We start from the raw sequence: 23,644 nt of genomic DNA on the forward strand, positions 1-23,644 counted from the left end.
CTCCAACAGGCTTCCCTTCAAAACGACCCTCCCAACTTCCTCCTTCTCCATAAAATAACGTGCCTCTCCTCTGTTGGACTTGCCCATGGTTCTGCCGTAGCATGCTTGTCCTAGACTGCAACTCTCTGCCATTCCCGAATAAACCCATCTTTTACTGGTAAAATAACCAGTAAACGGTATAAAACACAGTTATGCATATACTATGTAAACAGATATGCAGCATGTGTCGTATTAAACTCTCATGGAGGGAGACTGGGAACAGAAAGTTTAAAGGTCACTTGGTAAGAAATGAGAAGACGAGCCACAGCCTGGGAAAAATACCAGCAAAGACACCCCTGATAAAGGACCGTTACCCCAAAAAAAACCCAAACCAAACAAAACCAAAAAACCAAAAAACCAAAAACAAACAAACAAACAAACACTCTTAAAACTCAACAATAAGAAGGCAACAAATCACTGTTAAAAATGTACGAAACACCTGAAAGGACACGTCCCTGAAGAAGACACACCGTGGCAGAAAAGACTACGAAAAGTTTCCATTTGTCATATATCATCAGGAAACGCACTTTAAAACCACAATGAGACACAACTACACACCCATCTGAATGGCTAAGAACCTAGTAGCACAGTGGGCACCTGGAGCTCACAGTTTGCTGGGACTGCAAAATGGTCCAAGCAGCGTGGTACAGGCCCCTTGATGCACGCTCTATTCACAGTCGCCAACAACTGGAATTAACCAAATGCTCATCACCCGGTGGGCGAGTCAACAACATGGTACACGCAGTGGAGGAGTGAGCTGCTGGTGTACAGAGCAGCACCACGACCCATACATGCAGGATGCTAAGTGAAAGAAGCCAGACTCAAGGATCTGCATTCGCATGGTTCCATTTATTTGACATCCAGAAAAAGTAGAACTATGGAGACAGAAAACTGATTAGTGGCTGGTGGGAAAGGGGAGATGGGAAACCAAGTGCAGGTGGAGTACAGGGCAGGAACAGAAAGAAAGACACACTGAAGACAATGGGGTCTGAGCGCAGGCCCTGCCATGAAGTTAGTGTGACCGGGGACAAGCTTCTGCTCCCCCTGAGCAGAGGGGAAGCAAGCCAAGACAGGCATTAAGCAATCAATGTCTGCAAAACACCGGGGCTACTGAGGAAGCCCCAGAACACAGAGTGTCTACCAAGGCTTGGTGGTTATGGTGGTCAAGTATGGTGGTGGTTGTGGTGATTGGTTGCTGTGCTGGTTGGTTGTGGCACTTGGTTATTGTGGGTGGTTGTGGTAGTTGTGTGTGGTTGTGGTGGGTGGTTGTGGTAGTTGGTTGTGGTGGTGGCTGTGGTGGGTGGTTGTGGTAGTTTATTGTGGTGGTTGTAGTCGTCTGTTATGGTGGTTGTAGTGGGTGGTTATGGTAGGTGGTTGTTGTGGTGGGTGGTTGTAGTAGTTGGTTGTGGTAGTGGGTGGTTGTGGTAGTTTATTGTGGTGGTGGTTGTCTGTTATGATGGTTGAGGTGGTTGGTTGTGATGGTTGGTTATGGTGGTTGTTGTGGTGGGCGGTTGTGGTGGTTGGTTGTGGTAGTTGGTTGCTGTGGGTGGTTGGGGTGAGTGGTTATGGTAGTTGATTGTGGTGGTGGTTGGTTGTGGTAGTTGGTTGTGGTGGTGGGTGGTTGTCTGTTATGATGGTTGAGGTGGTTGGTTGTGACGGGTGGTTGTGGTAGTTGGTTGTTGTGGTGGGTGGTTGTGGTGAGTGGTTATGGTAGCTGGTCGTGGTGGCTGTGATGGCTGGTGGTGGTAGTTGGTTGTTGTGGTGGGCGGCTGTGGTGGTGGTTGTGATGGCTGGCTGTGGTGGTTGGTTGTGGTAGTTGGTTGCTGTGGGTGGTTGTGGAAGTTTGTTGTGGTGGTAGTTGTGGTGACCGGTTGTGGTGGTTGGTTATGGTGGTGGTTGTGATGGTTGGCAGTTGTGGTGAGTGGCTGTGGTCGTTTGTTGTGGTGGGTGGTTGTGGTGGTTGGCTGGGGTGGTTGACTGTGGCTGCAATGGCATGGCAGGAAGGATTCCTGTTAATCTAAAGATCTTGGCAGATGCAGATGTTCAGGATTCTTTCATCCCCCAAGAAGTGAATAACTTGCCATGTACTTCAAGCATTAGGGGAGTTAACTAAGCCATGGAACACACACATACCAACATGCCTTAAGCTAATTTAAAACTAAAAGTTATTTCATTGAGAACTGGAATCCAGAAATTAACATGAAAGAGCATTCCAATCTTGTTGGCCACCAGCTAAGCAGGGCCTAGGTGGATTTTTGTTTTTACTATTTGCCAAATGCCTCTTTTGCTTGTAGGTCAGACCCCACCCCCTGGGGCAATCTGAATGAATAAATTCAAACAAACTACAGATGTTCCTAAAATCTGTCACGACTTTTCTAGAAGACACCGGACAGGCAGGTGGGTGTCACTGACCAGTAGAAAACGTTGCTGTCCTGAACGTCCAGAAGCAGTCACCCAGCTTCACATAGTGATGTATTCTGGAGTCTTCTCGTAGGTCCCACACGAGGACTGAGCCGTGCACTGTTCCGGCAAACAGTAAAAAGGCCTTAAGAGGGCTAAAGCAGCAACACGTGACCTGGAATGACACACACAGAAAGCCGGAGTCTGAAAACATGAGGCCACGGTCACAGAAGCACCAGCCCTCTCCATTTCCCATGCTGCCCCCGTGAGCCCTCCACCTGGAAGCTGGGGTTCACAGTAGCAGATGTGAGTCCGCATCAGCGCCAGGTGGAAAGCGGGGAAGATGAGCCACCCTCGCAGGACTGGGGGGCACAGACACGGGGGCCTCGCACACAACTGGGCACCACAACCCCTCTCCATTCAACCCAAGTAGCCGGGCCCAGGATGGCAAAGCTCTCTTTCGTCATTTTATTTATAACCTATATTATAAAACCTGCCTTTTGAGCCCCGAAACCTGACACCTATAAGTTAGTCTTTCCACCAGCCTTGGTGAGAACTGAGGACTCTGAGGTCAAGGAGCAGATGAACAGGAAAATGCAAAAGGGCGGCTCTCCCACTGTACCCGCGTGGAGCTCGGCCACAGCCCTGGTGATGAGGAGCTGGGAGAGGCAGGAGACCAAAGACTCCAAAAACCTTAAGCCCGTTAAGAAACCCCTAAAATATCCATGACTCAAACAGTGCAAGCCAACAGGACACTTTTGGGGTCCCAGAGCCATGCCGAGGGTGGCCGGCATCTTTATCCCCAGTGGAAGGCCGTGATAACCCTGGATCTCTTCAGTCTGAGTTGATCCTTTAAGAGTTTCTAGAGTCAAAACAGACACGTGCACGTGTCCCATCACACCTGCACATAGCGAAGGATGGCCAGGGAGAGAAAGAAATGACCTTGAACGTCCCCGTAGTCCTGTGTTGCTGTCCCCCTGACACCCCACCCCTCCTCTCATACAAACCTACAACTTCCGGAGCTGTACCTCTGACTCACATATCAGGACCTTCTGCGGCCCTGAAGGCTGCCAGATATCCCACACACACAGCACGTATCTGCCATCCAGCGCGGGATCAAATGCTGCTCCAGGCGGCCCGTGGACAGATACCACTGTCTGCCTCTGCACCTGAGAGGCACATAAGCAGGATACTTTCCGATCTGGGGGGAAAAATGAGAAAAGTACTTCTGCATTTTAGTGTCTTCCAGAATCCATGTTCAATTAACACACTTAAAAATATTCAAATAGGGGCACCAGGGTGGCTCAGTCGCTTACGCGCCCAGCTCTTGATATCGGCTCAGGTCACCAACCCACAGTCATAACATCGAGCCCCACATCCAGCTCCACACTGAGCGTGAAGCCTGCTTGGGATTCTCTCCCTCTCTCTCTCTCTCTCTCTCTCTCTGCCCCTCTGCTGCTCCTGCACTAGACTCTCTCTCCCTCTCTCAAAATAAACACTTTTTTTAGAAATATTCAAATAAATTCCCCCTTAATGAAGAAACAAACATAATCCTCTCAAAGCTGCCCGTGCCTGAAATCTGGGTTTTATCAAGTGGCCTCTTCCTGAAAAAGGCTCAAGCGGGCCTCAAGGTTTTACTAACGTTCGGTGCAGGCCACGCTTTATCTACTAGCTACTCCCAGAGAACCACGTCACCCGGAGGTGACCTAGAGTCAGGTCACCTCAGTGGGTCCCTTTCATGCCTTGCTGAGACTCTCGGTGCGTGTGGCTTTCACACAGCAAGGCCATTTCACACCAGCCGGCCCGGACACTCCCTCTCCTCCCAGCTGTGTTTTCCTTCCCCCTGTGACGAGTCACATTCACTTTCTCTCCAGCTTTTGTCTGTGTGACCCCCCCCCCCACCCGCCACCGGAGGGCAGGACTTCCGTCCACTTAGATGAAAGAAAGTGCAGGCCAGTGTTGGCCACATCATTCTGTGGCAGGTGTGTGAACAGTGAGGACAGCACTGCCCGGATCCGTGAGGGGAACAGACTGGGGCATAATGTGACCAAGTCCCAGGTTCACAGGTGAGACAACTCCTCACTCTGTCAGACATCTGTCATCTAATCCCATTTTCCTTCTGGTATCTCAAAATCCATGCCACTGGAACACAAAACAAACAAGAAAAACCGCCACACTGTTCACACGGCCAACTCGCACCCACCACACCAAGGGGCCCTGTCCTGTGAGAACAAACGTGCCTCATGTGTCTCTCACAAAGAGTTCTAGATGCATGTATATAACCCAAGCTCCCTCTGGTTTTGTAAAGCTGCTGTCACTCACCAGCTCCCAGAAAAAGTACATCTTTCACTCCCATTTACTGGGATGAGGAGGGGTGTGGGAGTGTGAACATGCATGTTTTGAACACTGTAGATACAGTGATTCACTATTTTTCCAGTAAAGTAACTCTTACCTTTTAAAAACAAAAAACTCTAAAGAACATGAGTTGTTGTTTTTTTAACTAATAATTCCACTTTTGTTAATGTTAAATGCAAAGGAACAAACGTGAATCGAAATGTCTAAACAGCAGGCAGGACAGAAGAAACATCTAGATCAGGTGGCACCCAGGCTTCCCCCAGGCCTGGGAGCACCCGGCGAGGCCGGCCGCTGGCCTCCCCGAGTAAAACATGGAGTTTTATTTGCTGTCAGCTAGAACTCTGAATACATTTTTATTCCTTCTACGAGGCACACTATTTCTGTGTAAGTACGGCACAATAAACAAACTATTTAATAAACTAAACGAATAGCCTTCCTCTCCCTCCTCACAAAGACCAGGACCAGGGTGGGGCCACCGCCTCACCAGCCGGAACCAAAGCAAAGAGGTGACCAGCTCAAGAAACAGAAATGTGGCCATGCAAATGCAGCTTGTTTGAAGTCACTGAGACGGTCCCACGTGCGTGGCGGCCGGGCGTCCTCTGCTCAGCACGTGGTGCCCCGGGGCCAGCGGAGGGCGCTCACTGAACACCCCCTCGTGCAGCTCCCCAGGGCCCCCCCACTCCAAGAAACCAAGAGAAGCCCAGGAACAGGACTGAAAAAGAAATACGATTTCAAACAAACACACAGAACCTCAGCTTCCACTTTTAACTATGGCATCACGCGCCCCCCCTCACCCCGCCCGTCATCGCCTCCGGCGGGTGTCCACGTGACTCTAACGCACATTTACACAAAAACCGACCTTGCCCGTCAGAGTTCACAGATGCCGAATCTAATTCCCATGATGCTAACACAGGATGCCACAGTAAAGACGGTTATTCCAGTAGAAACGCTGGGGATTAGACTTAAAAGCGCGCGGAGGTCAGCCCCTTACTCTGGAGGAACGGCAGGCTGGTATTCAGCTGGGAGGCGCTGTCACTGATACGCAGGGCGCTGTCCTGTGCTGCGGGGCTCCAGCTGGGCTCCAATGCCATACGGTCCTCTTCCAGCAAAACCGCAATCACCTTTCAGAGACAGTGAACGGTCTCTCGTGAACATTTCGAACGTATTCACTCTCACGAGAAAAAAACAAAACACACAAATCATAACGTTGTGCCTCCATCTCTGAAAACAACTGTTTAACTCCAAGGCGTCACGGAGATGAACAGAATGAAACTTCAAACTAGGTTGCCCTCTCCGAGCCATAACAGAAACTAACAGGTAAAGTTCCATTAATGTGAACCCCACAGGACAGCCGTTATTATTTAACGTTAGATGTCATTTTTTACGGTAAACACCGTGCTAAAAATAACAGGAGGAAAAAGGCTGGCCACCTCCGTTGTCTTGTCTAAGAAAGGGGTGTAAAGAATGTCGTACACCCGGCCCACTCTGTCCTCACTCACCCCTACTCCAGCCCAAGCCCCCCGCTTCACCCTGCTCACAACGGCTCTCCTCGTAGCTCCCCGTGAACTCACCCTAAAATTTAAAATTACGTGGGGAGTACGATCGATCTCCCACGGCAAAGTCGTACACACAGCACGCTGACTCCCGGGGCCCCGTGAGGACACACTGAGCAGGAAGTCAACGGAACAGCTCTAATAGGTCACGTGCAGGGTGATGACGGGAAAGGGAGACATGGCAGATTCAGGAGACCTGACGGGACCAGCGGGGAGGATGAGCCGCAGAAAAGGAAGGAGAGCTGGGAGGGCCAGGCCGGCCCTGACCCCTGACCCAGCCCACTCTGTCCTCACTCACCCCTACTCCAGCCCAAGCCCCCCGCTTCACCCTGCTCACAACGGCTCTCCTCGTAGCTCCCCGTGAACTCACCCTAAAATTTAAAATTACGTGGGGAGTACGATCGATCTCCCACGGCAAAGACTCTCTCCGTAACACAGCACAGGGAGGGAGTGACTACCATACGTCCAGATGGAAGATGGACACAGGCTTACTCCAAACCCACACTCGCTGCTGACACAGACACAGGAGACGACTGAGGAAACAGGAGTGACTTCCTTCCTGATGCTTCTGAGGAGTACTGCTATTGTAAGAGCCTCGCCCTGAAGCGAGTCCCCTGTGTGGGGACTGTGGCCTGCGTAGAAACAGCTGGGGGTGGGCGGGGTGAGGAGGGGCTCCCATGAGACCACCAGCCATGAGGTGACAACTAAAAACAGACGTGGGCTTCAACAGACCCTTCCCTTCATCTTTGTGTATATTTTGTAAATTTCCACAATCAGTTGAAAAGTTATGAATTTACTAATTTCAAACACCCTAGTGTATGCCTTGACCATTTAATATTATTCGTTTGACAAATTAATATTACTATCTGTTTTTTAGTCTGTATTTATTTTAAAATGTAAGCAGCTGACACGCACGTGTGGGACACGTGCCCGCGGGGGCCAGGGTGCGATGGACACAGGGCAGCGCGTACCTGGCAAGCGGCCCGAAGGAAGCGGGACAGCCTGGGCGTGTTGACCTTCGGGGCACCAGTGTCACAGGGATCTCCGCTGCCACTCCCTAAAGAGACCAGGCTGTGCTGAACCAACCGACTACCATCACGTTTCACACACCTTAGGGTTCAAAGAGTTGTTAGAAACGAATGCTAAGAGCCCTGGAGGGAAAAGTCGAAGAATTTTACATTGCATTCTCTAGATCTACCGCGGTTTTTTCAAACACAACTGCATCTTGTTTTACAGAAAGTCTGTACGCAGGACCCAACTGAAATGCAGCAAGGAGAATAAAGGCATCAATGCAATCATTACATAAGTCTCATGTTCGGGTCCCCTCTTTTCTCTCCACACAGCTCACCTGAGGAAAGCGGCGGCTGGGGCCCCAGCCGCAGGGTCATGTCCTGGGAAAGCAACTGTTACCAAGCAGGACAGCGTGTATCCTTTGGGCCTTCCCTCTGTACCAGGCAACACGCCTGCAGACTGCACCTAATACATGAGGGCAGGCTGGCCCCAACTTAAGAGCAGAAAGGGCTCCAAAACCCATTTACAAGTGCTTGTTTGGAATGTGGACTCTCCCGATGTTGAGGAATAAAAGTGTTATAAACCCTGGTCAAGACCCAGACTGGGCCTCCAGCTCCGCACTAAGGGTAGTGGTTCCCTAAAGCTTGTAGAGAATACTGGGTGTTGCCCTTGTCACACACTAGCCACCCAACCCAAGAGAAAGGTCTAAGAAGAAAGGACAAGGAAGGTCATGAACACAATACCAAAATTAATGTAAAGACACGGCCCTTTCAACGGTCAAGAGCAAAGGCTTGCTCACCCCCTGACACGGCCGTGCCCTCTCCCGGGTGCTGGCTCCACACTCCCCTGGTCTCTACCTCTTCGGTCTGGGTGTCTCTGTCAACATTATCTTCATTGTACTGAACATATGCCTTAACAAAAAGATACGCTGGAATTAGCACCACACCTCAACTTCAGAGCAATTTCTCATTACTGGAAAAAAATTAAAAATGGTAAAGTTAATAATGAGTCTTCTTGTTTTTCCCAAAAGTATCGAGACATAAATAACCATCTTGCAAAGACCACTTGGGTCTCAAATGTTTTAGAAAGTCACCCCAGACTGTCAGGTAGACCAGCGAAGGGTGCTGGAAGGGACGCAGAGTCCCCAGTCCTAGGAGGGAAGGGTGAGGCACCAGCTGGAGGCAAGAACAGTGATGACGCGAAAGCTGCACATTAAAACCCTGGAGCTCAAGGTCCTGACCTCGTGGCTTCCAAGGCCTTGGGGCTGACAGACCCAGAGCCCGCGGCCCTCCTCCACCCCACCCCGGGGAACCCCTAGACTCGACATGATGCATGCACACTGAGGGCACAGGCCCTCCCCAGACAGAGAAAGGCTGCCCCGAGTTTCCCACAAACCTCGGAGGGTCAGATGACCCCCCCTCCCAGTCTGGGGAAGGAGTTCCCCCAAGGGTCGGAGGCACGACCCTCAGAGACCACCCCGCAGCAGCCCCAGCCCCTCCCAGCTCCTCCCAGCCCGGAGAGACCAGTAACATCCAAACCCAAAGCAACCCGGGCGGTTCCAGCCTGGTTCCAGCGGGGAAGCTGACGGCTCTCCCACCTGGAGAGTGAACTTTCCTTTCAAGAAACTGCTCCGTGATGGCTGCTTCCCTCCCACCGTCCTTAGTCTTTATTCGAGCGCAGGTCCCCCCCACTTAAGTCTTCCGGCAGAAATCCAAGGGCTTGGACCTCTGTCCACACAACACAGACACTCCCTTATCCAGGGCAAAACAATTTAGCTTTGGTTTGGAAACAGTGCCCCCTGGGGGTGCCCGGGGGGCTCCTCCGGTGGTTGAGTCTCGGACTCCTGATTTCAGGTCGGGTCGTGATCTCAGGGTTCCTGCAATCGAGCCCCGAACTGGGCTCTGTGCCGACAGCATGGAGCCTGCTTGGGATTCTGTCTCTCTCTATCCCTCTCTCTCTCTGCCCCCCCCCCCTGCTCACGCATGCATGTTCTCTCTCAAAAGAAATAAGTAAACTTAAAAAAAACAAAAAGAAAGTACTCCCACCTAGCACACCAACATCCTATCCTCTTAGAACCTACTGGCTCTGCAAAACCAAACACAACTCGGGTTTCCAACAGGTACATGCTTCGGCAAAGATCATTTTGTTCCTAATAGCTGTGAGACGAGGACGATGAGCAAAGAAGCTAAATACTCCACTGCAGGCCTAAGGGAGCCATCTGTGAAGCCAGCTTTCCAAGCTTCACCCTGTGACCTTCTTCCCGCCACCCTGTGACAGATGGCGACCACACCCCAGACCCGCTCACTGCTGACGCCATCGGGGACAGAATGATAACCTAACACAAGCACCGCTCACTGCTGACGCCATCGGGGACAGAAGGAACCTAACACAAGCACCGCTCACTGCTGACGCCATCGGGGACAGAATGATAACCTAACACAGGCACCTGCTCACTGCTGACGCCATCGGGGACAGAACGAAAACCTAAGAGGTGATTCCTGACTTCAGACCCTTTACAACCTTGCTGGGAGGTCGGACGGCTCCGTAACTAGTTGTGCGGTGTGGGTAGAGAGCTCCGGAATAAGAGAGAGGCACAGCGTAAGTCCTGAGGGAAGGAGTCCCCCAGAGAACAGACGCGGGCGATGAAGCACCCACAGGTGAATGAGAGGAAGGCCGACAGGGATGGGGGCCTGGCACCCGGAGACCTGCGTGGGAGGGCGGGTGGAACGCGACAGACGTAACGTTCTGCTGGACTTTAAATAAACCATCTGCAAGCCTGGGAGAGTGCCCCGTCCCACGTGGGCCATACACCCCTGCTCTGGAGCCCTGGGAACGCCTGCACGGGCTCCGGGTTAGTGAGAGCCACGTGACAAAGGGGTCCCTTCTTCCTCAAGTCCACCCCCTCCACACACCACCCCCAAGCTCTAGCGTTCGGAGACGAGACACGGGGCGGCTCAAGTACACCACCTGCATTCCGTCACCCCGTGAATACGTCTTATACTAACCTGCTTGGTGTTTTTTCTCCCGAAGTTTCTGATATACATGTCATACTCATTTACTGGTGGTAGGTCCAAGAGAGAGAAAGTGAGTGAAAAATCCAAGTCAATGAGCCGAAGCAGTTTTGTACTGCGTGCCCTTCAAAATTGGAAACGAGACAAAAATTAAATTGAGTAGTATGCAAAGGGAAGGACAGAGAGAGTGCAAGGAACCTTATGATCAGATGCAGGTAGCCGTCAAAGACCGAGTTTTTGTGTGGGTGTGAGTCTGAGGTATTTAATAGTTGTTAAAAATAACACGGTCATGTGCATCAACAATGCAAAAACAGAACGAACCAAATTTCGATTCTTCTAATTCAGTGCACCTGCGTGAACACAAAATAAAGTTACAATATGTGCACTCTAGAAATTTCATGGACAGCAATTACTTTACTCCATGAATTGATGTCTCAACCAGAAGGGTTACATTCTGTGATGTCACCTGGGCTGTGGCCAGAGCACAGCTGGCCAGGTGTGCGCTGTCCTTTAGGCCACTCTTCCGAGATGACCAGACAGGATGTGGCCACGCATCACATGACCCGGCCCGTCGCCCCTCCTGCCCGGTGAGGCTGCCAAGACACTGCTGGCACATGGTTCCCTCTGGCCTCCTCCTTCCAGCCGCCCTAACGTGGCATGCCCAGGACCAGTCCCTGTCTTCACTGCTCACCCCCAGTGGAATACGAGCTCGGCCTGGGCACAGTTTCCTTTCTTTCCTTTCTGTGATTTCCACACAGGTGCTGATCAGTCTGCAGGTGGTGAATGGTCCTCCACCACCTGGGCACCTTGCAAAGGAGATCTGCTCCTTTCTTCCTTGTGCACCCATTTTGGGCTTTGCCAGTAACTGCCACCTTTGCATAACCTTATTCTCTGACCACTGTCACCATCTTCCCAAATTATTGCCTCCAGTCCCCCATATTTAGTGTAATTTCTGAGCTTAAAAAATGCATGTAATATGTGTACACATGAGGTATCACGATATGGTAACGTCCCAGGACATGCTGCCTGATGTCAGGACCACGAAAACTAGGGGCAACCTGTACCCACTTAGGGCCCCTCCCTGACACACCCCTAACCCCTAGAGCCCATGACAATCACTATACAGAACTTGGAAATATTCATCTTCTTGCTTTGTAAAATATAGTTTTATCTTACCTTTATATAGATGCCTAAACATATATATAACTTTATACACACACACACACGTATATATATACACGCACACATATATACAACCTTTATATATATGCCTAAACATAAGAACACTGTGTGGTTCTGATTGTTTCTGAATTTATAAAAATTATTTTAAACCAGATGGAGTATCCAAGACTTGAATGAGATTAAAGGAAAAACAAACCCTAGCCATAGTGGCAAAAACTGGTTTTACTTACCTCAATAGGAGGTCCAAAATATGAGGACAACAAAAATGATGTGAAAACTTATTATTCATGATTTATTTGTTCATTCAGGAAAGTTTACTGAGCACCTACTAAGGCTATGTACTGAGCTAGATAGTATGACGGATTTTAAACAGTTTTTAAAAACATATTTAATTTTTACATTTACTCCTAAATCATATTTGAGTTTAATATGATAGACCCTTGACTTGAGCCTACCTCCTCTGACTTTCATAAATTTCTGACTGTACAGATTCGTAAATGTACGGTAATTATAAGCTTGGACTGTGACGTCTTGTAGTCCTGAGTTCAAAACTCAGCTCTACCACTCACCAGATGTCAACCTGGAGCCTCACTTTCCTCATCTACAAAATGGGACTGCAGGGGCGGAGCCAAGCAGTTACCACACAGGGAGCACAGTGCCTGAGGCACGGAAAGAAAGTCACACTAAGTACGTGTCACCGACCCTTCGTACCCTTAACCGTCCCAGGTTCCTCAGCTTCCTCATCCAAGGAACTGATGCACTAGGCGATGGACCTCGAGTGGGAGTGGCCCCCGGACAGACAGAAGGGTCCGCTGCGTTCAGAGAATGCGCGACTGTGACCCTGTGGCAGCCAACCTAGGGCAAAGCCCCCAGGTGCCGCAGGGGAAACAGAGGTGCACACACTTAACTAGCAACATGGTGTCTGAACGTGGACAAGCGGAGCACAAATCTAAAAATGTACCTAAAGTCCGTAGGGAAAGTAAGAAAGAAGGCCTCTATTTTTTTTTTATGTTGAAGTACATTAAAATTCCATTAATACCCTTCACAAATTCCCAACACACCTACTTTTGCTTAAGGGCCTGAGTCCGACTCTTCTGTCGGCGTGAGGCTGTCGCAAAATCCATGAAAATTCCACAAACAGGGGCTCTGGAAGGGGAACTGTTTGCATCTAAACAAAAAAACAACAAAAAAAGCTATTCTGTACAACTGAAGTACTTCTTTCACACAGGACAGCTTCCCCGGCTTCAGAGACACTGGTTTCTCTACAAACTCGGGAGAACGTTCTATACGTCTGCACTGGCCATCTCAGTTTTGCTACCTCTGCAGCAGGATGCAAAACAGGAGCATAAGAAGCACTCTGCCTAACTTTCGCTCGGATGACTATATTAACTGCTAATCATAATTAGTTGTATTAATTACTAATTATTACTTATTCTCTTTCAGTGACTTTAAAATATTTACTCCTACTTTTAAAATATTTATCACGTGGAGATACCAAGAATTTTTGAGCTGGACACGTTTCTAATTTTGCACAGGAAATCCGAGAAAGAAGGGCTCACTTAGGAGTGTTCGAGACCGGTTCGGAGGGCCACATTCCTGAACCCGTCTCCCCGAGCTGGCCCTGGGCTCTGCTGCCCCCACCCTGAGCCTCCTGCTGACACGCTTTCCTTGTGGAAGGTCAAAGACAGTGGCCTCAGAAAACAAGCGCACGTGCTGCAGACGGGGAAAGGGGAGCAGGGCCGCGTCCAGGACTGGCGCTTCCTGCCTGAGCACCCACAGGCTGACACGTGCTCACAGCCACCCACAGGCTGCAGGCGCTGACCAGAGGCCGCGTGCAGCTGTTTTCCCCGAAGACAGTCCCTATCACACGTTACAGTCGCCTGGCATCGTTGTGGGAGCACGGGACGCTCACACATCTGCCACCTAAGATTAGAAGAATTCCACCCACAAGGACCGTGCAGGCTCGGGCACCCACTGTCCCCTGAGACGGATGCGCACCTGTCTCTGCCTCCCTCTCACCCTCCGTCAGACCTTGCTTCTGAGACAGTTTGCAGGACAACTCGCCAATCCTTTCGTTTTCTGCATTAATGGCTTCCTGAATTTCTTGTATCTCCTTTTTTCTAGCCAGAGGAAGCTCTTCGATTTTCTCTTTTGGTTCCAGTTCATTTGAGACATCGTCATCTCCATCACAAACCTCAAAGTCATCTTCGTAGTCCTACAAACGATAATTACACCCTGGAACCTTTAAGACAAACCGACCTTAAACAACACTCATGTGAAACAAAACATGCAAATTAGAACTTAAAACAGACAAAATTCTCATTATGGCTAAGAAAGGTTTTTATAGTTAACTGATTTCAACACCACTGAGCTATAAATCTGTATGGACTGCTGCCTTATTCTCTAAAAATGAACTGCACTGTATAGATTTACATACACAGACAGCTCTTAACAACAGAAGCACGCAAACGTTTTTGTGCTGAGAATGTGAGAGTGTGTGTAAGTAAATATACACACTCCACTCACACGTACATTCACTCAAACATACACACACGTTTGGATGCCGTGCACTTAATGGGTTAAACTGTAAAATCACTCAACCCCATCACCTGGTGGCACTGACAGGCGCCAGCACCTGTTATTGGTAACAAGCCTAAATGAAACACAGGTGGAGTAAAAGTAGCAAAGAGAGAAATGAAGCCATTAAGTTACTGTACTTAAGCAAATTTTAAGAACAAATTATTTTTAAGCTGAGAAAAATTTTAACTGTTATACAAACTTCAAAATCATCTTCCAAACAAGGTGTATATTCATCAGTTCCAGCATTTTCTATATCAGTGTCTTCCTTTTCAATTTCCTGGAGGCAAAAACCAAACACATAACAAAAAAATTCAATAGCAAATTTGAATTTTGCAAATAGATTGGGAAAATATGTTTTCTAAGATTCATTTAATGTTGCTAACTTTAAAATGTATTTAAATTTTTTTTAATGTTTGCTTATTTCTGAGAGAAAGGGTAGACAGAGCGTGAATGGTGGAGAGGCAGAGAGGGAAGGAGACACAGAATTCGAAGCAGGCTCCGAGCCGTCAGCACAGAGCCCGACGCGGGGCTCGAACCCACGAACCGCGAGATCGTGACCTGAGCCGAAGTCGGACGCTGAACCGACTGAGCCACCCAGGCGCCCCAATTTTAAAATGCATTTATAAAACTAACACAACCTAACTGCAAATTCTTTAAGAAATACCTCGCTAACCAGTATGACCATAAAGAGACAAAAGCTAATGAACTCGTCCTTTCTGAGAAACCGTACAATTCTGACGAGATGTGTAATAGGGCGTTCTCAGAGCGTCCCTGTTCTCTTCACGGAGGGCAGACAGGCTGTGCCAACACTGGCCCCGCAGACCCAGAGCGCTCCTGCCTCGTGGCTTTGCCCTCCAGGCCTGGGGCTCACCAGGGGGATTCTCCAAGTCCTACAGTGGGAGGCGTGCCCCGTCGGGCTCTGGGGGTTTGGGAGGTGAGCTTAGATCACCCTAAAGCCACCCTGGTCTGGATCTTCAGGACAGTAAGAGGCTACCAGGAAAACCAAGTAGAAACATATTCCGGGTTTCCAGGATAAGAGGGGAGCAAAAATGAAATACGTGTTTAGAAAACTCGTCCTTCCCACCCCGAAGCCATTCCTCCTCTTGTCCACATCCTACCGACCCGCAACACAGCACCTCCGTGTCACGCAGGCGCAGATAAGGCACCTCCCCCACCCCTCATCCTCAGCCCAGCAAACCCTCCCTGCCGCACGCCCTCCCGTTCACTCAAGCACAGAGACCCTCTGAGAGAGAAATGTGACCACAGCACACCCACGTCCACACCTAGGTAGCCCCACCCTTGCTGGAGGGCGCCCCCACAACAAACGTTCCCCAGAAGCGCTCCAGCTCTGATCCCAGGGGGAGCAAGCGCACCAATAAAGGGGACCCTCTGGGCTTGGGTGCAGAGGGGCAGGACGACGGTGGGAAAGAAATGATCCCCAGATTTTCACGGGTGAAACCTGGGCGGATGCTGGCACCTCAACCAGAAGAGGCACAGAGGTGGGGGAGGGAGTCCATGGGGAGGGTGGGAAGCATGGCTTGGATGTGCTGAGTGTGAGGAGGACGGCGGGGACAGCCAAGAGAAGATGGAGTTCGGGAGGCATTCAGTGACGTGGCCGGGCGCCTTCTAGAACCCGATAAAGTGCCGTGCAGTAAACAGTGCCAGAAAACCAACACTTCACGCCACGCAGATTTTAGCTGCTCCTCAAAGTGGATAGTATCTGGTCTGACTTTCTCAGAGTGAACAGGACTGACGGGATTATTAAGGACACCTCACTGCCTGGGGGTTGGGAAGTTACTTTATGCTGATACTTTTTAGGAAGAACTACTCCGTAAAAAGGTCCTTTGGGCACACTGTCATATAAAGTCACTGTTAATTACAGCGAATGACACATTACATTTATTGCATCAACAGATAAGACACCTGTTAACTGATAAGAGAAACAAAAATGTGTGCAGAAGTTTTAAGCACATCTCGGGCATCACACTGCCCAATCCCGTTCGGCTCCCGAGGACCCCTGACACCTCACCCACAGGGGCTCTGCACATGTCCCAGCAAACAACACACTCCCAGAGTGGGCCAGCCTCTCCTCCAGGGGACGGCAGGGCCGATGTGTCACTTCTCTGCAGAGCTCAAACCCAGCCAGAGACGATGACAACAAAAGTACCACCAGCAGAGCCCAACTGCCCCTTCATCAGTGGCATTAAGCAGAGTGTGGGGAATAAGCTTAGGAATTCCCTGAGCCTGCACTGATGGGTTCACAAGGCATAAAGAATTACAAAGCCATAGAATGCTCACACCCAAGTTTGGGTAAACAGGATCAGGTAAATAGGTACAGGAGTCCCAGGATGGGGCGGGGGGGGGGGGGGGGGGGGGGGTTGGGGGAGGGCGGAGGGCAGAAGCCCCAGGATAGAGAGGGCAGGGCCAAAGCCCCAGGAGAGAGAGGGCGGGACCAAAGCCCCAGAATAGAGGGGGCAGGGCCCAGGCCCCAGGATAGGGAGGGCAGGGCCAAAGCCCCAGGGTAGAGGGGATGGGGCCCAGGCCCCAGGATAGAGAGGGCAGGGCCAAAGCCCCAGGGTAGAGGGGATGGGGCCCAGGCCCCAGGATAGAGAGGGCAGGGCCAAAGCCCCAGGATAGAGAGGGCAGAGGTCCCAGGATAGAGAGGGCAGGGCAAAGGCCCCAATACAAAGCTATATGAGGTAAATAAGATTAGGTATGCAGGGTGGATTCACCCCCCAATTTAGTACTATAGCAGAAAGCTGCTCTCACAGGAAGGAAGCACCAAATTAAGTAAACAGGTAAATAGGGCTATAGGCCACTGCAGGATGAAGCTGCCCAGAATGGAGCTGATTAGCAAAAGAAAGGTGCCTTGTTGACCCTGAGGTAGCAAGCTCTGTCCGTCTTGTTCCCTAGGCTGGTAAGATAAACAGACATGGTGCCTCAAGTCTGCTGTTAACATCCATCTGCCCTGGGCCAGGATTTTGGTTTATATTGACCCAAACCTCTAACACCATATATCTTCAAAACCCCCTTTTCCTCATGCCCATGAGTTAATGTTCCCAGATTTATTGTCTCTTTGTGCACGTCCATCAACATGTTTGTAAGCCTTTTGATCCTAATAAAAACGGAGCAAGGACCTTAATCGGGGCTCTTGTCTCCTCCCAGACATCAGCCATCTCTCACATTTTAATCCTGCGTCCCGCTTTCTGGCTGGACAAGAAAGAACTTTAGGCCCAGAGTCTAGGACAGTACAGTGCCTGATGCCCGACTGGTCAGTTCTGGAAAGAACTCTTATAAGAGGATAGTGCCATTTCCTTGATCTCCCTGGTTTGCCTCATATTTCTGAAAATTATCTGTTACCTTGACTGTCTCACCGATGACGAATCTCATCTTTTAGTTGGCTCCTTCAATCCTCCTCAACCTTCTTGAATTTGAATACAGAGCACAGATGAAAAGGCTGGCTGTTCACTTAGCTGGAACCTCCTCCCTGCCACGCTCTTTGCAAAGCCTTCTCCTCTCCCTGACAGAGGAAGGCCGCGGCATCCAAGCTCCTGCCCAGTGAACCAGTCACCTCCTTCCAGCCCAAGCACAAGATGCCTTTGGCACCACCCAGGACTCTCAGATGCAAATTAAATGTCATTAAAATCTATTCCTTCCCTTCATACCAATGTTCTGCTGTCTAAAAGGAATAATGATGGGGCGCCTGGGTGGCTCAGTCGGTTAAACGTCCGACGTCAGCTCAGGTCACGATCTCACGATTTGTGGGTTGGAGCTCCGCGTCGGGCTGTGTGCTGATAGCTTGGAGCCTGAAGCCTGCTTCAGATTCTGTGTCACCCGTCTCTCTCGGCCCCTCCTCCGCTCATGCTATGTGTCTCTCTCAAAATAAATATTAAATAAATAAATAAATATTAAATAAATAAATAAATAAATAAATAAAAGGAGTAATGATTACCCTAATAAAAAGGCCCTATGAAAGCAAAGTATGATGAGTAAAAGCATGTCTTTGGCAAAATATAAAAGACATACTCTCCTTACCGCAATTTCTGCACTTCCTGGCCTCAGAGCCTGCTTCCACACTGCAGAGCCCTCTCGGCAGCTCTGGTGGAAGATAGCAGAGCCGGTCAGGCCAACCACTGATACACCTGGTCCCCCATGAAGGCACTGCCCTCAGTGGCTGAAGACCCGGGTTCTGGGCCCCGAGGTGCACAAACAAGGTCACTGAGGGCAAGTAATCCTGTGCCTCGGTTTTCCCCTCTGAGAAATGGGAATAATTGTGGTTCCCCCCCCCCAGCCACAGGGATGCATTCCAAGACCCCCAATAGATGCCTAAAACCATGGATGGTCCCAAACTGTACACATGCCACGTTTTTTCCTATACATACAACACTTATGATTTAATTTAAGTTTAATTTATAAATTAGGAACAGTAAAAGATTAGCAACAATAACTAATAACAAAACAGAACAATTATAATGATATCCTATAATAAAAGTTAAGTGACTCTGGTGTCTCTCTCAAAATACCTACTGTCCTGCATTCGCCCCTCCCTGTGATGATGTGAGATGGTGAAATGCCCACGTGACAAGGCGAAGGGAGGGGGGTAAGCAGGCATGTGACACAGCATTGGGCTACTACTGACGTCTGATGATACGTCCGAAGACAGTCGTCTGCTTCCGGCCCGTTGCTCCCCGCGGGTACCTGAACCACGGATAAGGGGGCACCACCGGACCTACTTCCCAGTGCCAGTGACCCTGAACCGGTGAGGAAACTGACTTCCAATCCTGTAGTGGTCACGGCACCAGGAAGGTACAAGTCCTAGACATCACTACCCACAACTATTCAGTGCATAAGACTGGAGACGGCATGGTGTATGACCATGAAGAGAATAAGGACTTCTTATTCCAGAAAATTACTCTGGCATATTGTAGGCTTTCCATAATGCTGAAGAATTCAACGAAGATACACTCAGCATCGATGCTACAAAACATATGACCCAATTCATAAGCCAAAACAAGCTGTCAAATACCTTCAAGAATCTTTCAGGAAAAAAAAAAAAATCATACATTTCGCTCCACTGGCAAAAAAAAAAAAAAGAATGTAAAATATCTCACTGATAATTTTTTATATTGATTACATGTTGAAAAGATATTTCAGAAATATTGATTATAACATATTATTGAAATGAATTTTTTTTGCTTCTTTAATGTGACTACTACAAAGTTTATAACTACAAATGTGGCTCACGTTATAACTCTAATGAACAGTGCTAATCTAGAGCTCATGAAAAGAAGTGGGAGATAGAAGGAAAACATTAAAAAAAAAATCTATATTATTATCATCCAACAACTCCAGTTCAAGAATTTACCCACAAAAAGCGTGAGGGAGGTCTGCACCCCTCGAACTGAACGGTTTCCACAATGCACTAGGAAAAACAAGATGTTGCAGGGGAGTGGAGGTGTGTGTGCATGGAGGAAAAAAGGTGTCCCCAGTTACCAAATATAAACATTCATACACGGCTGTAAAAGATTACACAGAGAAAAGAATACAGGGGAAGCAGTCTCTGTAAGGCTAACTTTTTTTCCTTAGGTGGTGAGTGCTCCAAGCAGCCCCCAAAACTGAATGAATAAAACAAACCCACATCAAAACAACACATGCTGTGTGATCTAATTTACGTAAAAGTACATGTGTTTCGTGTATGTACATGGAATAAAGCGACACATAAAAATTTGGCACAAATGTTAAAGATGATTATCTCAGTGTCACGGGTTTCAGACAACTACCAAAGAAAGTGACAGAAAAAATTGTTCTTCATAAATAATAACCCAAATCTGCTTGCCACATTACCTATAATAACAAAACAACAAACTAAGAAAATGGTTGGATGATAATTAAAAGCCCAGAGCCCGGCACTTCGCAGCGATCATCTCCATGAAGACTCCTCTGATGGGAAATATGACGCGGGGCTGCAACACAAAGACTGAGAACCGCTCACCAGCACGGAGACCGCGGCGGGAGGGCGGGGCCGTGGGCGGTGTGCTGGTGCTGGTGCTGACGCCAAATGTAGGACAGAGTTGCAGACAGAGCTTGCAGGTGAGGTCTGGGCCCAGGCTTCCCTGCGGGAAGACTTTAATACTGACACAATTCCCTCACTCGCCTGACTTCCGACTCTTCCGGAGGCAGCCGCAGTGATTTATGTCTCCCGGAGCTTGTGCCTTCCTATAAGTGGCCTAATGTACTGCGTGAAACACTGCTGCTCTATCCGCTAGTGACCAGGGGCGCCAAAGGCTCTGCTACCGTAGAGCTTCTCTATTTCTCCCTGTAGTTCTGTATCTTAAGGCTCTTTTGTTAGGTGCACGTGCACTTATAATTGTGGCATCTTCCTGTGAGCTAACTGTTGTACCATCATGCAGGTCCTTCGATATCTGTCTCCGAGTCACTTCTGTCTGACACTAGAGCAGGCACTGGAGCAATGACACACTTGCCGTCTGATGCTTTATCTTGTCCAGTTTTCTACTCTCCATCTATTTGAGTCTTTTAACCTAAATATGTCTACTATGTCCTCCTGGAATACCCACTCAGGAAAAACTCCCCTGCTGGCAAGGCCTGTCTCAGGCTCTGCTATCAAGGGGAATCACAAACAGACACTCGTGGCTAATCTTGCCGCCTAAGAAAATCAACATAAGGGCCCCTGGGGGGGCTAAGTCGGTTAAAGGTCTGACTCTTGATTTCAGCTCAGGTCATCATCTCACGGTTTGTGGGTTCAAGCCCCATGTCAGGTTCCGTGCTAACAGCACGGAACCTGCTTGGGATTCTCTCTCCTTCTCTCTCTCTGGACCTCCCCTGCTCACACTCTCTCGCTCTCAAAATAAATAAACTTAAAAATAAAATAAACATAAATGTCTTACCTTCTTTCTTGAGTCTTTATCTTTTCCATTATTTCTTACTAAACTCTCTGCATACCTAGAAAGTAGGACCAAATTCAAAATTAATTTTAAACAAAGACATGAAACCTAAAACATTTTACACTTCAATGAAGGCTCTTAGCAATATCTGATATGACTAAGAAATCCTATTCACTGGCAAACTTCCAAAGCCTGCTTCATTAGAGCAAGGAATACTAAGGTCTTCCTACATTTTCATTATTCTAGCAGCAACCCTAGAAAGAAAATATCCTCAGTAGAGGGAAAAAACTATGTGTTTTAACAAAGTTCTATGTATGACTCTATATCCTTATGAGAGTTCTAGAAAACTCCTGTAATTTTATTAGTCAATCAAAAACATTACTTTACGTTTAATATATCTTTATTCCCAAAAGAAAGATTTAACTCGAAATAAGTTCTATTTTTTAATCACATGCTATATGTTAGCTAGGACCTAAAATTAAGGCTTTCAGATTCTTCACTTTCAAAACCTAGACTCACCAATTCAATACAGCATGTGGTCTAAAGAAACAGAGAACTGAGCAGAAGCCCCAGGCAGCCCAGCAGGTCTGCGATACAAAGTCTAGGAACCTTCACCCCCAGGACTAAGTGCTAGGTTTGCTCAAACTTCAAAATTTAGGCAAAGTACTTTTAACCTGAGTTTCCCTGATCTGTGAAAAAGAATTACCAAATATGGTTGTCATTGAGAACAAATTAAAATCTAGAGCTTACATACAAAAAGAGCATACACACAAACTCTAATCTGTAATCTTCATCAAAATAAAAAGCTTCTGCACAGTTAAGGAAACAACAAAACTAAAAAGGCCACCCATGGAATGGGAGAAGATATTTGCAAATGACATAGCGGATGAAGGGTTAGTATCCAAAATATACAGAGAACTTCTAAAACTCAACACCTGAAAAATGAATAATCCAAATAAAAAATGGGCACTTCTCCAAAGAAGACCCAGATGGTCAACAGACACACGACAAGATGTTCAACATCACAGATTATCATGGAAATACAAATCAAAACTACAATGAGTTATCACCTCACACCTGTCAGAACGGCTCAAATCAACAACACAAGAAATGACAAGTGTTGGCAGGACGTGGAGCAAAAGGAACCCTCGTGCGCTCTTGGCGGGAACGAGAATTGGTGCAGCCACTATGGAGAACAGGGTGCAGGTTCCTCAGAAAGCTACATACACAAGTACCGTAAGAGCCAGCAATAACTCTACTAGGTTTTTACCCAAAGAATATAAAAATACTAATTCAAAGGGATACATGCACCCTGATGTTTATAGCATCATTACCTACAATAGCCTAGATATGGAAACAGCCCGAGTGTCCACCGAGTGATGAATGGATAAGGAAGATGTGATACACACACACACACACACACACACACACACACACACAAGAATATTACTTGGTTGGGCATAAAAAAGAATGAAATCTTGCCATTTGCAACAACACGGATGGAGCTAGGGAGTCAGCAAGGTCAGTAAGAGAAAAACAAATACCACATGATTTCACTCACATGTGCAATTTAAGAAACAAATTCTTTTCTCCTAAAGAGAGACAGACAAACCAGGAAACGGAGACAAAGCAGAGAACGCACCGCTGGTCACCAGAGGGGAGGTGGGTGGGAGGATGGGGGAACAGGTGTTGGGGACGAGGATGCACTTATGATGAGCACCGGGTGATGTACAGAAGTGCTGAGTCACTGTGTTCTACGCCGAATCTAATATAACGCTGTATGTTAACTGGAATTTAACATAAAATATAACACTGCGTGTTAAGCTGGAATTTAAATAAAAACTTTTAAAAACTCTAGAGCTTACAAACAAAACAAGACTTTACACACAAACTCTAATCCGTAACCTTCACAACACCCACACAAAATAGGTACCCTCCTTGGACCCTCACCAGCGGAGAAAAGGCTCTGGAGGATGACCCAACGTCCCAAGAGGGGGCAGGCCTGCCACTCCAGCAGGTTGGTGCCTGCACCCTGGCCCTCACCAAGGCTACAAAGCCAAAGAAGGCACATTTGATTTGTGCTCTGACTTATACACATCGGCCAGGGGGCACCTGCTGGCAGGGAAGGGTGCCAGGAGCCCGCCTGCAGTGGCCCCGCCCTCTCCGGCTGTGCCACAGGGCAGAGGCTCCCCCCCACGCACACGCTCGCACTCCAAAGTCAGCGCTAACTTTCCAAGTTCGTATGAGCAGCTGTTAAAAAAGCAAAACAAGACTAATAATTTATAACAAGTTTCCTAGCTACTTCAGGGCACCTAGGATATAATTTGGAGGCGTTGTATCAGGAGTACATGAGTATACCCATACTTCGCTTTCATTTACTGGCTATAATCAGGACCGGTAAGAAAAAATCATTTTAAAGCATTCTTCAAGAAGCACAGTGCACATAATAGTCACCAGAGAGTGCATGATCCTTCCTGGCTGCTGGTCGGATCTCTCCTTGAACTTGCACCCCGATTTCTGTGCTCACTGTCCTATGGAACAGAAAATTCCATGACATTCATTAATAGATCACAGTAAATTAACTGTAATTAGTGAACTCTGTAAAACAAGC

At 48.3% G+C, this 23,644-nt stretch overlaps 1 protein-coding gene across 6 annotated transcripts in view; it reads right to left on the reverse strand.

The window, feature by feature from the left end:
* The window catches only part of DYNC2I1 (dynein 2 intermediate chain 1), a 70,008-nt gene that overhangs the window by 27,655 nt on the left and 18,709 nt on the right, over positions 1-23,644 (reverse strand). For 3 of the 6 annotated variants that reach the window (XM_058723612.1, XM_058723609.1, XM_058723614.1), the window contains exons 6-17: positions 23,488-23,564; positions 21,037-21,091; positions 18,167-18,229; positions 14,331-14,408; positions 13,550-13,766; positions 12,617-12,719; positions 10,364-10,493; positions 8,158-8,269; positions 7,319-7,404; positions 5,786-5,915; positions 3,468-3,640; positions 2,452-2,614 (exon numbers count right to left, since the gene is read on the reverse strand). In XM_058723612.1, the coding sequence (XP_058579595.1) occupies positions 2,452-2,614; positions 3,468-3,640; positions 5,786-5,915; positions 7,319-7,404; positions 8,158-8,269; positions 10,364-10,493; positions 12,617-12,719; positions 13,550-13,766; positions 14,331-14,408; positions 18,167-18,229; positions 21,037-21,091; positions 23,488-23,564 (1,387 nt within the window). The remainder of the gene's footprint in view (positions 1-2,451; positions 2,615-3,467; positions 3,641-5,785; positions 5,916-7,318; positions 7,405-8,157; positions 8,270-10,363; positions 10,494-12,616; positions 12,720-13,549; positions 13,767-14,330; positions 14,409-18,166; positions 18,230-21,036; positions 21,092-23,487; positions 23,565-23,644) is intronic. The other 3 variants (XM_058723611.1, XM_058723610.1, XM_058723613.1) reach the window with 3 other exon arrangements.

Source organism: Neofelis nebulosa, chromosome 4 (assembly GCF_028018385.1).
Source record: "Neofelis nebulosa isolate mNeoNeb1 chromosome 4, mNeoNeb1.pri, whole genome shotgun sequence".
Classification (NCBI taxonomy): Eukaryota; Metazoa; Chordata; class Mammalia; order Carnivora; family Felidae; genus Neofelis; species Neofelis nebulosa.